General features: G+C 41.9%; 1 protein-coding gene across 3 annotated transcripts in view; it reads left to right on the forward strand.

The window, feature by feature from the left end:
* Positions 1 to 13,206, forward strand: part of ARHGEF7 (Rho guanine nucleotide exchange factor 7) — a 264,001-nt gene that overhangs the window by 65,649 nt on the left and 185,146 nt on the right. For all 3 annotated transcript variants that reach the window (XR_002098888.1, XM_019524331.1, XM_019524330.1), the window contains exon 3: positions 12,679 to 12,763. Coding sequence is in view for 2 of the 3 variants with exons in the window: in XM_019524331.1 (XP_019379876.1) it covers positions 12,679 to 12,763 (85 nt within the window). In the remaining variant the exon portion in view is untranslated. The remainder of the gene's footprint in view (positions 1 to 12,678; positions 12,764 to 13,206) is intronic.

A 13,206-nucleotide genomic window follows, 5' to 3' on the forward strand; every position in this document is an offset into this window, starting at 1 on the left:
CCCCCCCCCCCCCCCCCCCAATTCCCTGGATTCTATTAAGTTATACTGGCTTGAGGGTTTACATTGCGTGTACCTCTTGACACCAGTGTATGTAGTGCTGTGTATCCAGGTCATAAGTGGGAAGCTTTGATTCTGAGGTTGTCCAATTACTGTTACTGCAAAGGAGGATTTTTACCTGTGCAGAGATAGATGTTTTAGATCTGAGTGTGCTCTGCTTATCTGTGTGAAGGGAATTGAATGAAATGCCCATATCCATCTTCATGCTTAATGCATCAAACCATTCCATCTGCTCCTACAACTATTACTTCATTAGTTCTGCCCTGCTTCCAACACCTTTTAGGCTCCTACTTTTTTAGCCATTTTAGACCAAATTATGAGGTAGGGTCAATGCTTGGTATCCCCGAAAAGAGAATTTAACTTTAAGCAGTATTACTTGTACCTAATCCCCTTTACTTCTATTTTTTTGTAAGCGCTATTTAACCATATATTTACCTCTGTCTGACAGGTTGGCAGTTTGTATCGGGTTTTGTGTATTGTCTTGAGCAAGTAATGTTAACTTCAGGTGGAGAGCTCTGGCACAACAACTGCATGTATGATCTAGGGGAAGATAGTTGTGTAAACATGAAGCCCTGTTTAGCATGTTTATTATAAATGTGTAGGATATATGATAAAAGCTTAATCTACTCAATTTTCTAGAAGATGTATGAAAAAAGCTAAATTTGTCCTACTGTCAAAAAAGGTCAGATTACAACTATTTAACTTGACTTCCCTTGCAAGCACTACTTTAAAAAAGCTTATTCAGCATTAAATTTGTCAGTATAAATATTGACACAGTGTTATAGCTGCAAACAAGTCACTTTGTATTGTTTGATCCCATCTGATTTGTAAATTTTTAAAACAATGTTGGGTTTGAGTCATTGCTTTGCTAGGAGACCTCCCAGGCACACTAGGGTGCTGAAAGAAGTTGGACTGATGAATTGGCACAGGGAACTCTGCCCTCTTTGTTAGTATTAACCTGATTCCGTAGCTTGGTTTTAGAGAGTTCTGTGCTCCTAAAGATACTGCCTTTCAGCAGAGAGAGTGCAAGGTGGATCCTGCTCATTTGCACATATTAAGACCCACATGTTTCTTTGTTCAGAGGAGCTGGTGTCATAGTTTCAGTGCTCTGGCCAAATTTCAGTTTGGATAATTGTGTTCTGACAACTTAAATTCCACTGATGGGTCAGATGGGTAAAATACTCCTTACCTCTTATCTAAAACCTTTTTGTGCTGGTGTTGTGTAAGGCAAAGTAGATGTGTCCTTGGAGTCTCAGTCTAAATTTATCAATCAGTTTTGAATGCTTCAGGATTAAGATGTAATGCAGATGTTTGATTCTAATGATAAGCTGAACAGGAGAACCTTAAGGAGGAAAAGGCATCTCTTGTCTCTTTCTCATGCAGAAGTAGAAATTCAAATCTGTTGACACACTTCAAATTATATTTTCTTGTTGATTATTTTATTGTTATTCCTCCCTTTTTCTTCTTTTTGCCTTTTTAAGACTGAAAAAAGAATCATTCAATATTGAAGGCTTTGCAGAAAGTCAGCTAAAACATTCATAGATTCATAGATGTTGGGGTCGGAAGGGACCTCAACAGATCATTGAGTCCAACCCCCTGAATTTATAGGCAGCCACAAGGTCGCCTTTCAACCTTCTCTTGCGGAGGCTGAAGAGGTCCAGGTGCCCTAGTCTCTCCTCATAGGGCTTGGCCTGCAAGCCCTTAACCATACGAGTGGCCCTCCTCTGGACCCTCTCGAGTCTATTGATAGCCTTCTTGAAGTACGGTGCTCAAAACTGGATGCAGTACTCCAACTGCGGTCTGACCAGTGCCTGATAGAGGGGAAGTATCACCTCTTTGGTTCTGTTTGTCATGCATCTGATGATGCACAATAAAGTGCATTTAGCTTTTCTGATGACTTTTTGTCACACTGATGACTCATGTTCATCTTGGAGTCCACTAGGACTCTGAGATCCCTTTCTGCTTCCGTGCTGCCAAGCAGGTCATTTCCTAGGCAGTAGGTGTGCTGGACATTTTTCCTCCCTAGGGGCAGCATTTTGCATTTCTCCTTGTTAAATTGCATTCTGTTGTTTTCTGCCCATTTGTCCAACCTGTCCAGATCTGCCTGTAGTTGTTCCCTGATCTCTGGTGCGTCCACTTCTCCCCACAGTTTTGTATCATCCGCAAACTTGGACAGAGTACACTTCACTCCCTCGTCCAAGTCACCGATGAAGACATTGAAGAGCATCGGTTCAAGGACCGAGCCCTGCGGGACCCCGCTACCCACTCCCTTCCAGGTTGATACCGACCCGTCCACTACCACTCTATGGGTACGACCCTTTAGCCAATTTACCACCCACCGGACTGTGTAATCATCCAAGTCACAGCCTCTTAACTTGTTGACCAGTATGGGGTGGGACACTGTATTGGAGGCCTTCCTGAAGTCTAAGTAAATGATATCAACTCCTACTCCTGTGTCAAGGTGTTTTGTAACCTGGTCATAAAAGGAGGCTAGATTAGTCAGGCATGATCTACATGCTATGAACCTGTGCTGGTTTCCCCTCAGCATAATTTTTCCTACTGGGCTCTCACATATATGAGCCTTAATAATCTTTTCAAAGACTTTGCCAAGGATGGAGGTGAGACTGACTGGCCTATAGTTGCTTGGATCCTCCTTCCTCCCCTTCTTGAAACTAGGGACCACATTGGCCCTTTTCCAGTCCTCCAGGGCCTGTCCCATGCACCACGAGTGCTCAAACATTCTTGCCAGTGGCTGTGCAATGATATCAGCCAGTGCCTTCAGTACGCTCAGATGGAGCTCATCTGGGCCTGCTGACTTAAACACATCCAGTCCTTCCAAGTGACTCTGCAACATCTCAAGGTTATGTTAATGTACTCATCCTCATCCCAAATGCAAGTAAGTCTGCTCCCTCTCTTTGCATTCGACTGCCAGGTGGGCAGGAAAGGGGTGGTGTTACTTTTATACATTGTCCCAGCTGTGAGTTGGCTGTTGTAGGGAGCAGAATCCCAGCAACTTGCAGCCGTTTCCTCTTTTCTTTTGTTTTTACTGCTATGACATCCCTTTCCCCTTTATGTTTATTTTTGGCTTTCAGTCTTGGAAGGCTGTGTGGTACTTAAGCCCCCCTCTATACATTATATGTATTATGCAATTACCTGGTTAACCAATTAATTACAGAATTAAATGAGATTGGTTATACATGCAAATTGACTATGGTGCCTTTAAAAAGTAGCTATAAACTTATTGCTGGAAAATATGTAATAACTTTATAGCTGGTTTCTATCCAGTTTTAATTTGCATGTGTAGCCTGTCTATCCCCCTTCCATGGTTGGGAGCAGTTTCCACTGATCAGAACTCCCATCTCCCAGTTGTGGGGGCCATCTGCATCCGCAAGCCTGATGCTGGCTCCCAGCCATGGGAGCACATGCCCTCTCAGCTGGGAGCCCCATCAGCTAACATGGTCCCTGCTGTGGGGGGGCCCAGCCAAGGCTGGGAGACTGCAGCTGCTGTCATTTCCCAGTCCCAGACCACAGCAGCTGCAGTCTCCAAGCCTTGGTGGTGTGTGGGTCGGCCCCCACAGCTGGGAGCCATATCAGCTAATGGGACTCCTAGCTGTGGTGTGATAGGATCTGATTCACAATCTGACAGTTGCGCCTCCTGGTGTGCATGTGTGTTATGGCGGGAGGTGTGATTGTGAGGATATGCATTAGATTCCATCATGCCTTTACTTGCACATGTAGAGGGAGCCTAAGTATTGCTTAGTGGCTAAAAGTCTGATTATTCTATGGAGCTATTTCTGCTGTAGCTTTGCTGGCATAGTTATGGTGGCAGAGCCCTTCAGTAGATATACATACTGTGTTTGGCCATAGAAGGGTTTTTTCTTCTGGCTTCATTATTCCACCTTTGAACAACTGAAGCCAAGTTGGCAGAAGCCCTCTTTGGTCAGCATAGCTTTGTCTATGGTTCCCAACATTTTTTAGCCCCAAGATGTCCCTTGGTAACTTTTTCTGAATTTAAATTCCTAGCAGTTCTCATCAGGGGTGCTGCAACATTCAGAAAGGATATGGAGGGTCCTTTTCAAACTAAAATGTTGAGAAGCCTGGCTCTAGCTAGTGCCAGGTACAGGAGCTGCCACGCCTTGCTCTTTTTACTGCTTGCCCACTCCCCGGCCCCTTTCCTGATGTTAAGAGAATTGAATTCAATTTTTAAGTATATTCCTTACTCTTGATATTGGAACAATGTAGATGTGCAGCGTAGAGACTAGAAAGTCAATTTTGCAAGGGCATCTTGAAATGATCTTTTCAGCAATATCCTTGGCTCAGATAAACGTATCATTGCATAGGCTTATTGTGTATGTCAGTTGGTTTATTACCACCGCCTGCGTTCCTGACCTCCTTTGTAGCTTTTCTCTCACCTTCACCTCTACTGATTTTCTGTGTACTTCTTTTGCTTCAGTCAAGGCTGCATATAAAGCAGGGAAATAGGAACTGAGCACTGTTCTCTAATTTCTTTATTTCCTTGAACTCCGTATTTCAATGCATAAACACTAATTGACCTGAAATCATCACATCCAACATATTGGTAGGGTAATTTGTTTAGTAAAGGATGTGGATGCAGACTGATGCTTTTTCATTACAATATTGATGCACAAAAATGAGGATTTTGGCAGTCTTAAGAAATTGTGTGCTTACGTTTGTTTGTTTGTTTGTTTTTTTTATAAGGGTACAAGCTTGGTTGATGAAGGTGGTGGTGTGGATGGATTAGATAAAACAAGGCACTTGACTTGGTATCTCATGATACTGAGTAGGAAGTTAGAATAATAGAACATCAGCATAGCACATGTTAATCAATAGATCTCGGAATATAATTGTGACTCGGGAAGTCTCATGCAGGGACTGTTTGTCTTTAGGTTTTTGTTGGGATTGGTGACTTGGAAGACACCATAAAATTGCTATTAGTTTGTTTTTTAAGTTTGCAAAATACCCAAATATCAGAAAAGTGGTAAATAATGAAGTGGATAGGTCTGACTGGCTCACTGAGCAGTTCGGTGGGTTCTGAAATGAGTGGAAGAATATAATCACATTTGGTTTTACTTGAAGGAGCAAGTCCTCCATCTAGAAATGAGGAATGAAAGTGTTACTTAGTGGATTGGGTACTCTTATGGGAAGCAGTGACTCAAAAGATTTGAGGGTCATGGTAAAAAACTATAACTAGATGCTAGTGCCCAGCACAGTGCTAGGGCCAAAAGGCTTAAGGTGATTCTTGGATATACACATCATAACATCAAGTAGAAGTAAGGTTATGTTGTTGATATTAGGCACTGGTACAACTATTGTTGGAATACTTTGTCCAGTCCCAATGGTAACATTTAAAAAACGTTTAAATATTGGAACAATTAAAGAGTTGGAAGATTTGCCAGAGAGAGAGAGATGCAAGGAACTGAGTCTATTTAGCGTAAGGAATGATCTGACTGATTATATGCAAATACTTATATGAGGAACAGGTATGTTTAACGTAGTCGTATTTCTGACTTTGTTTCTGAAGCATGTGTTTTATGGTCAAATACGGTTGCATTATAGTGCAATTCCCATCTAAAATTTTAGAATGTGTTTAAACTTCTGTCAAAACAGCTTGGAAGATTGTTTATGTAATATGAATTTTGTGTGCAAGATAAAATTCATTGAATCAAAAGATAATGCTGATTTAAATATTCAGTTTAAATACCTTGGTTGAAAGGATCTCACAAGTTGACCACTAATTTTGCTACCCTCTTTGTTGCTAGTATAATGTAATTGGTCAGACCCCTGCTCTTGATGGTCTTGGAATAAAGATATTAGGTAAAGGACAAAGGGTTAATTCCATTGTGAACAGAGTTATTTCTCGTTTTAGAGTACAGTATTGCATTTAAAATCACAGGTTTAGCAATAGCTGTCTTAAAGCTTCAGTTAGCAGCTACATTTGCCTGTCACACATTGATACTCTTTCACTCTCCCCATCCCCAACTTTAAGTTGGTGGTTATTGGCTTTCAGAACAGTTGTGACCCTGAACAATTTCTAGAGGTAGCTCATTCTACATGTTGTGCTTTTGAAATTATTTGAAGAGACTGGGGTTATAGAAGAGGTCATATAGCTAACTACCTTGCAGAGTTAATATTTTGGGATTGATGTGCAAAATGAAAAAAACTTGCCTTGATTTATTGGACCTAGCTTAGATTCTCTGTTAGATTCTCTATTTATTGGACCTAGCTTAGATTCTCTGTTAGATTCTGTATTTATTGGACCTAGCTTAGATTCTGGCAGTTAGGGGATTGCTTTTTAACTTGTGACATGAGCATGCTTTTAATGGGGAATTAATTGAGTGACCCATACATATGGGGACCAGAAATGCCATTTTTACAGAGTCACTTTTCAGGGCTGCACTTGTTGTCAAGGTGAGCATGATGCATCACACACCAGATATGATTGTTGCAAACATGCATCAGTATCTGTCCAAAACTAGCAGATTTTTAATAATAGGGAAAAGAATATTTAGAATTTTATGTTCTTCAGTTTTTGTTGTAGTGTCTGTTAGGATGCTCATTTTGGATGGCCTGTTTCTTCTAATCGCATAATATCTGTAAGCATCTTTGTAGGTACCCAGAGGTACCTTTTAGCTGCACAGGAATAGAGGTGGCTTCAGAATTGTGGAGCACAGATGTATGGGTTGTGCTTCAAACTCAGCCCGCAGAGCCAGTCTGACCTTCTGGGCTATTGGTGAGCTGCTGGAAGTTGGGAGGTGGGGGTAGAGGGTCATGGCCTGCTGCAGAATTGGGGTCCTTCAGTGGCAGGAGGGTGAATGAGAGTTGATGCTGTCTTGGTTGCCCTGCAGTTGTTTGACCTGTGTGTGTATCTTACTTCTGACTCTGGCATGGAGTGGCACTAGAAGAACTGGAGCTGCCATTGCCACTTTGGGCCATGAGCTGGAGCCACCCCCATGTCCTAGAATGGATCTGGCCTGCAAGGACCCCCATAGCATGGATTCAGCTTGGGGCATGAGTTGTTTGACACTGTGCTCCAGTGTATGTTGGTTCTTCTTGGTCACAGTGGAGGCCTTCACAACCTTCTGATCATGATCGGTTTCCACTCGTGTGAGTACAAAAGTGCACCTCTGACCAGTAATGTGGTAGAAATGGGCAAGTTTGTAGTTTCCATCTGCTGGTCTTCTGTCTCCTTAATTTAGTTTATATACAGTAAAAGCCGTGTTAACTGGCACTGTTAAACAGCATGCTCTGTTAACCGGCATGCCAGTTGACACGGCAAAAGAGAAACCGGAAGTGGGACTTCTGGTTTTGTTGAATCCCACAGCCCGGGGGAAAGCAGCCTGCGCGGGGTAAACCAGCCTGTGCGGAGTTCGCCCTCTCTTTCCCTCGGCGCACTGACACCAGGGGAGGGGCGACACAGTTAATCTGAGATGTGGACGTGGCAGGATGGGCGTCTTTGCCCAACCAGGCAAAGATTCCTCTCGGATAACTAGCACATCTGGTTATCTGGCACCCCCCATTTCCCATGGGTGCCGGATAATGGAGCTTTTGCTGTACATAAAAAATTTCCCACACAGAGTTCTTCTGAAATAGTGTCTTTATTACTTACTGCTTTTGTCAGCAGCTGTTAAATTTTGTCTAGCTATAACAATTATTATAAGGGGTTCTTCTTGGAAAAACGATACATGTATTTATTTCTTGCAAGCATTGCTTTCATTGTCCCCTCATTGTCTAACTTCCTGTGAAGTAACAAATTCAATGTGCTTTCCTGGTCAATTTTTAGATGGCATTGTGCATGTTGGGATGACCCAATCAGATTGCTCCTTGTATCCCATATAGTCTCATCACAGCAGGAAAGTTAAGCCTTTTTCACATCCTGTTATTCTTGAGTTAAATTGGCTTTGGAGAGCTTTTTGCTGTATGAAAATTCACAATGAAGGTGAGAACATATTTATATTTTATTTTAGATTGGCATACATTCATTTTGCAAACTTTGTCCCTGTTTTAAAACCGTGATGTTTTAAAAAGAGCTTGAATATTCGTTGTATATTTATGTAATGTCGTTTTGCATCCGGATCTGCTTGCCTAATTCAGTTGGTATTAGTGGCAGAACCCAAATGTCTTCATCAATATTTGATGCCATTGGGACATCATTTTTATGTTTAATAATTAAAAGTAGCGTGTTTAGGAAAAAGTTAAATCATTATTCATAAACTATTCCCCCACTCATTTTTATTAATGATCTAATAACCTATTAGAGGACTACGTTTTATCAAGTATTTTTGTATCTATAGCTGCTAGTAAGGGCTTCAGTCCTGTAACTGTTTTTTTTTTAAGTGTTACTATTGGGATTGTATTCCAACAATAGTTGTACCAGTGCCTAATATATCAACAATATAATCTTACTTCTACTTGATGTTATGATGTGGATATCCAAGAATCACCTTAAGCCTTTTGGCCCTAGCACTGTGCTGGGCACTAGCATCTAGTTATAGTTCTTTACCATGACCCTCAAAACATAAGTTATACTCTGAGGTTTCATTAAAGTTGTAGGGCTTTTTGGGTAGGAGTGAGGGTCTGCCTTGGTAGACCTTTTCTGTTATGCTTGGTAATTTTTCCACCTTAAAAATACCACAGTAAATCATTACTTACAAGAAGTCTGTATGTTTGCTAGAATGCATTCATTTTTCATAATGTCTTAATGGATTCAGTTCAGCAAGAATCATTAAATTGATTTTTGGTCTCTTCTATTTGGGTGTAAATATGTAATCTTTATCGTCCTTTCAGTGCTGTGTGATTCTTTCTTCTCATTATTTTAATATAAAACAGCTTGTTCACAAGACAGTAGCAACACATTCTCCATTCCCCAAGTATGGAAAATGGCAGTTTCTTTCATCTTGCATAGGATACGTGCAATGTTTTTCTTTGCTTTAAAAAAACCATCTAATCCACAGTAAATCCTAAAGGACTTGTAGTAAAGGGGACTCCATGACCCTTACTGTTTCTTCTAATTTTAAATAAGCTTATTTATGCATTTAATTATCTGGTATGGTAATATTTCAACTCAAGCTGTGCTCTCTTGGAGGCTGTGCATATCTAGTCATTGACTAAGTGCTGGATTCTGTAGGTGTTCTGTAAGGCCACTCCGAAGCCTTGTCTATACTACTGAAAACTAGAGCTAGCAACCAGTACAGGTGAATTGAAACGGAGCATTGTTGAACTGCAAGTACAGCCAAGGAAAGGCTGAAGTCTGCAATTTTTGTGAAAATCCTTGTGGGTTTTATTTTTTGGTTTGGGTTGGTTTTGAATTTTGCTCTGTTTTTGTTTTATTTGGATAAAAATGCCTAAGAGATATGGAACCTTTATAAAAGATTTTCTTTACTAGGCAATTTTCTGTTGAACAAGACCTCCCCTGATTTGTTTATTCTTTGTTGGATTACCTCTGCTCATGTTGCAGCCCCTGTCAGATTCCAGTGAATCTGCTAAATACCTTGTCATCAACAATCTCAGATGTACTTTGTTCTGGAAAAACATCTAGTTTATGACAAGGACATGAGTAGAAGAACAGCCTATGATTTGTCAGTGACCAGGCATGGAAATTTCACTGTACTTTGCTTATATCTCTTCCTTAATTTCCTCCCTCATCTTCCCGGGGGAGAAAAACATGGCTGCCTTATCTCATGTTTCTCTGAATACTCCCTGCAGGAGCACAGACACATTCTGATATGCCTGTGAAATGGGTCTCTTACCAGGAAGATAAATAGGAAGTTGTTGACCATAGTTGGTCTCCTGGAATATAGTAGCCTTCTCCCTTTTATATCAAACAAAAACAGCTATAGTTTTTTTCTGGCTTTATTGTCCCCTTTCTAATCTTGCATCTGGGAATTCTGTAACTGCTTTCAACATAAAGGGGTATTTATTGCAAGTGGTCCTATTTTTGTGAGTTTCTGAATATTTCCATTACTTCAAATATTCAGGGTCATTTTTTTTATATCTAAAAATCCAGATGTTTGATATCATCACCTAGCTCTTCAAAGTTAGAGCCAGAATTCGCCACAATTAGGTTGGTGAATTTGGATCCCTCCCTGGCAATACTTTTTTAAAGGATCCAGATGAATGTTATTTAGCTGCTGGTTTGTTCCAGTAATGCAGCTAGCTGCTCATTGCAGAAAACTTCACTCACTGACCCTTTTGAAGGACCATGTCGTCTTATAAAAGCACAAACAGCATTTTTAGGGTTACATTTAATGCAGTATGGTCTTTGTATTGTTTCTACACATACATTAATTAGTTCAGTGGTTTTCAACCTTTTTCATTTGTGGCCCCCTAAAAAAAAAAAAAAGTCAAATTGAGGTATGGACCCCCTTGGGCATTTTGAACGGAGGTGCTGGACCCATCTGAATTGTAAGTGTGGGTATTCCCATATTTTGACTGTTGGTAGCCATCTTTTGCAGACCCCTTAGACAGTCTGTGGATCCCCAGGAGTCTGCAGACCACACGTTGAAAACCACTGGATTAGCTTATTCTACACGTGTTAATTAGACACCCTGGAAGTGGAAACGTATCTTAGATCAGGACTGTCCAACATCTGAGTGACCTAGGTCCAATGTCAGCAAGTCTTTGGAGAGTAGGAAATGGAAGATGGAGGAGGGAGGGGGAGCCCAGAGACTGGCAACAGCAGCAGGGAGCACTGGAGGGAGTTGGTGTCTGGAATGGGTGTGTTGGGAGCACAGGTTAACCCCCTAAGGGTTGCATATGGTCCATGGTATGTCAGTTGGATGGCCCTGTCTTATGTTATACAGCACTGTTAATAGTCCTCAGTGTACCATTCAACATATAAAATAGAATTATTATTCTTATTTTTGGGTTCAAAACTGAAAAGAAAATCTAGGGGTGGTGAAATGTAACTAGTAAAGCTGGACCAACTTCCTATAATTAATTATTTTGTTTGTCTGTGTTTAGCTCACTTTTTATCCCTGTTTTTAGATGTAAATGTATTTTTAAAATGTGAGCAAAGGCTATGTACAGACATTAAAAAAACCCAAGGCAAAATTGATCCAATCTATGTGGGTTTCTCTAAGCTGTGTAGATTAGATCAGGAGTGAATGGAATGTATGTTGGCTTGCCCTTTGTCGGGGGGAGGGCGGGTAGATGCCTGCACTGGCCCAGGCCAGAAGGGGTGGGGAGGAGGCCTCCTGCATGCTTCATAGTGTGCCTGAGATTGCCAAGGCCAGCCAAATGGCTGCACCATCCCTGATTGGTTGCCAGGCACATGCCTCTTCCTGCTGCTTGTCTTCCTGTAGCTGTCCTCTGTAGGCATCTAGTGGAGAGAGGCATATTTGCCCCCGACTTGCAGCAACAAGGGAGTTGCTGGGCTTTGTTCAGGGTGGGGGTGCAGGGGTTCACCCCAGGCAGGCCAGAAGTGGTAGTGGGGGTGGGGTTCAGGGCTTGCAAGCTGCTGGGGGGAGGCAGTGGGAGGAGCACACCTCATGTTCCTGGCCACGGTTGGTGGGGCACAGTGTCCCTCCCCTGTCTTGGTTTTGCCTGAGCCCCTAGACTGTTTGTTGGAGTGGCTCCAGGAATGGCTCAGAGGATTAACTCCCTACTAGTGCCAAGTTCCTGGCTAAAGCCCGTTCCCATGTAGCCTCAAGGGCATGACTGACCCCACCTTCCCAGGGACTGGAGCCCCGCAGCTAGAGGGAAGAAGCTTCAGCCAGGAATTTCAGTGGTGGCCCTGGGGGTGGGATTGGAATCCTTTGACCCCTTCCTGGAGCCACAAACACAGGACTCTGGGTGGGGTGCAGCCGTACCCTTGCATGGGAAGGGGCTTCAGCTAGGAACTTGGCTTTGGTTTGTGGGAGGAGGTGGGGAAGAAGGAATCATTTGAGCCCTTTCCGGAGCTGCTCTAGCGCATGGTTGTGGAAGTTGAACAGAACCGGGACAGGGGAGGGACACTGTCCTTCAGACTTGGGCCGGGAATGTGGGGTCCACCACTGGCAATTTCTCCCCAGAACAGCTCATGAGCCCCGCTCTGGTCCCCGCTCCCATCCTCCCTGGCTGACAGGTAGAGAGTTTGGGGCAGGGCCAGTTAAGTGCTTGGCCAAAGCAGCCAAGATATGGCTCTCTCTGATGGGAAACTAGTGCAGGGGCCCCACCAAAGGCACCTGGGATGTTGGTGGACAGTGACCTAACATGAATTAATCAGGGATCTGGGACAGCAGTTTGACGGACGGGTCTAACCTAAACCGATTAAGTGTGATAACTACATCCATTCAGGTCTAGCTTACCCTGGGTTCCACTATTTTTAAACCAGTGTGTGCGCACTGAACTTCTGTTCCGGTACAGGTTTAGACAGGTTTCTGTTCACTTACACTGGTTTATATGTAATTTCTGTACCTGGCCAAAAGTTCATGCCAATTCTTATCACGCAAACTTAAGAGAATTATGAAGATATTTTGCACATTAAATGTTTATATCAGTGTATTACTTATTATTCATAGCATTCATGAAAGTTAGTGGTACTATCTTTCAGTATTTTTTTCCCCCTATGTTGCTGGTAAATATTGTGTGTGTGTGTAATGTATCTTTGTCTTTTGTTTTCAGACTTTTGATGCAAATGACCTGTATCAAGGGCAGAACTTCAACAAGGTTCTCAGCTCCTTGGTTGCTTTAAATAAGGTAACTGCAGGTAAGTACAAGCTGTTTCTCTGATGCATATTATGGGTAAGATGACCTATATTGTCATCTTTAAACAACTCTGAAATGTTAGCACTACAGACTTTTGGTTACGGTAAAATTAGAATTGGCAGTAGTATTTGAAGAGTTTGTCTCTATATATCACTTCATCTTCTGGATTTTATTTTGGCTTAGTTTTAAACTAGTTTGCAGTGGCTTTTAAAAATCCTCTACTCTTGCTCTCCGGAGGTAGACTTTATAGTGAAACACATACAGATTTTTTTTTTTTGAGAACATTTTGTAAAGTTCATGAACAATATTTTTGGGTTTTAAAAATATCCATATTGGTTCAATCCTGCACTCTTCCTTTGCATAGGCTAATCCAGGTTCCTCCTTTACATTTTTTTTATTTTGCATGAATTTTATAATCCTGAATTTATGAAAGAAGCAAGTTGT

Source organism: Gavialis gangeticus, unplaced genomic scaffold (assembly GCF_001723915.1).
Source record: "Gavialis gangeticus isolate Ggan-Ray unplaced genomic scaffold, GavGan_comp1, whole genome shotgun sequence".
In the NCBI taxonomy this organism is placed as follows: Eukaryota; Metazoa; Chordata; order Crocodylia; family Gavialidae; genus Gavialis; species Gavialis gangeticus.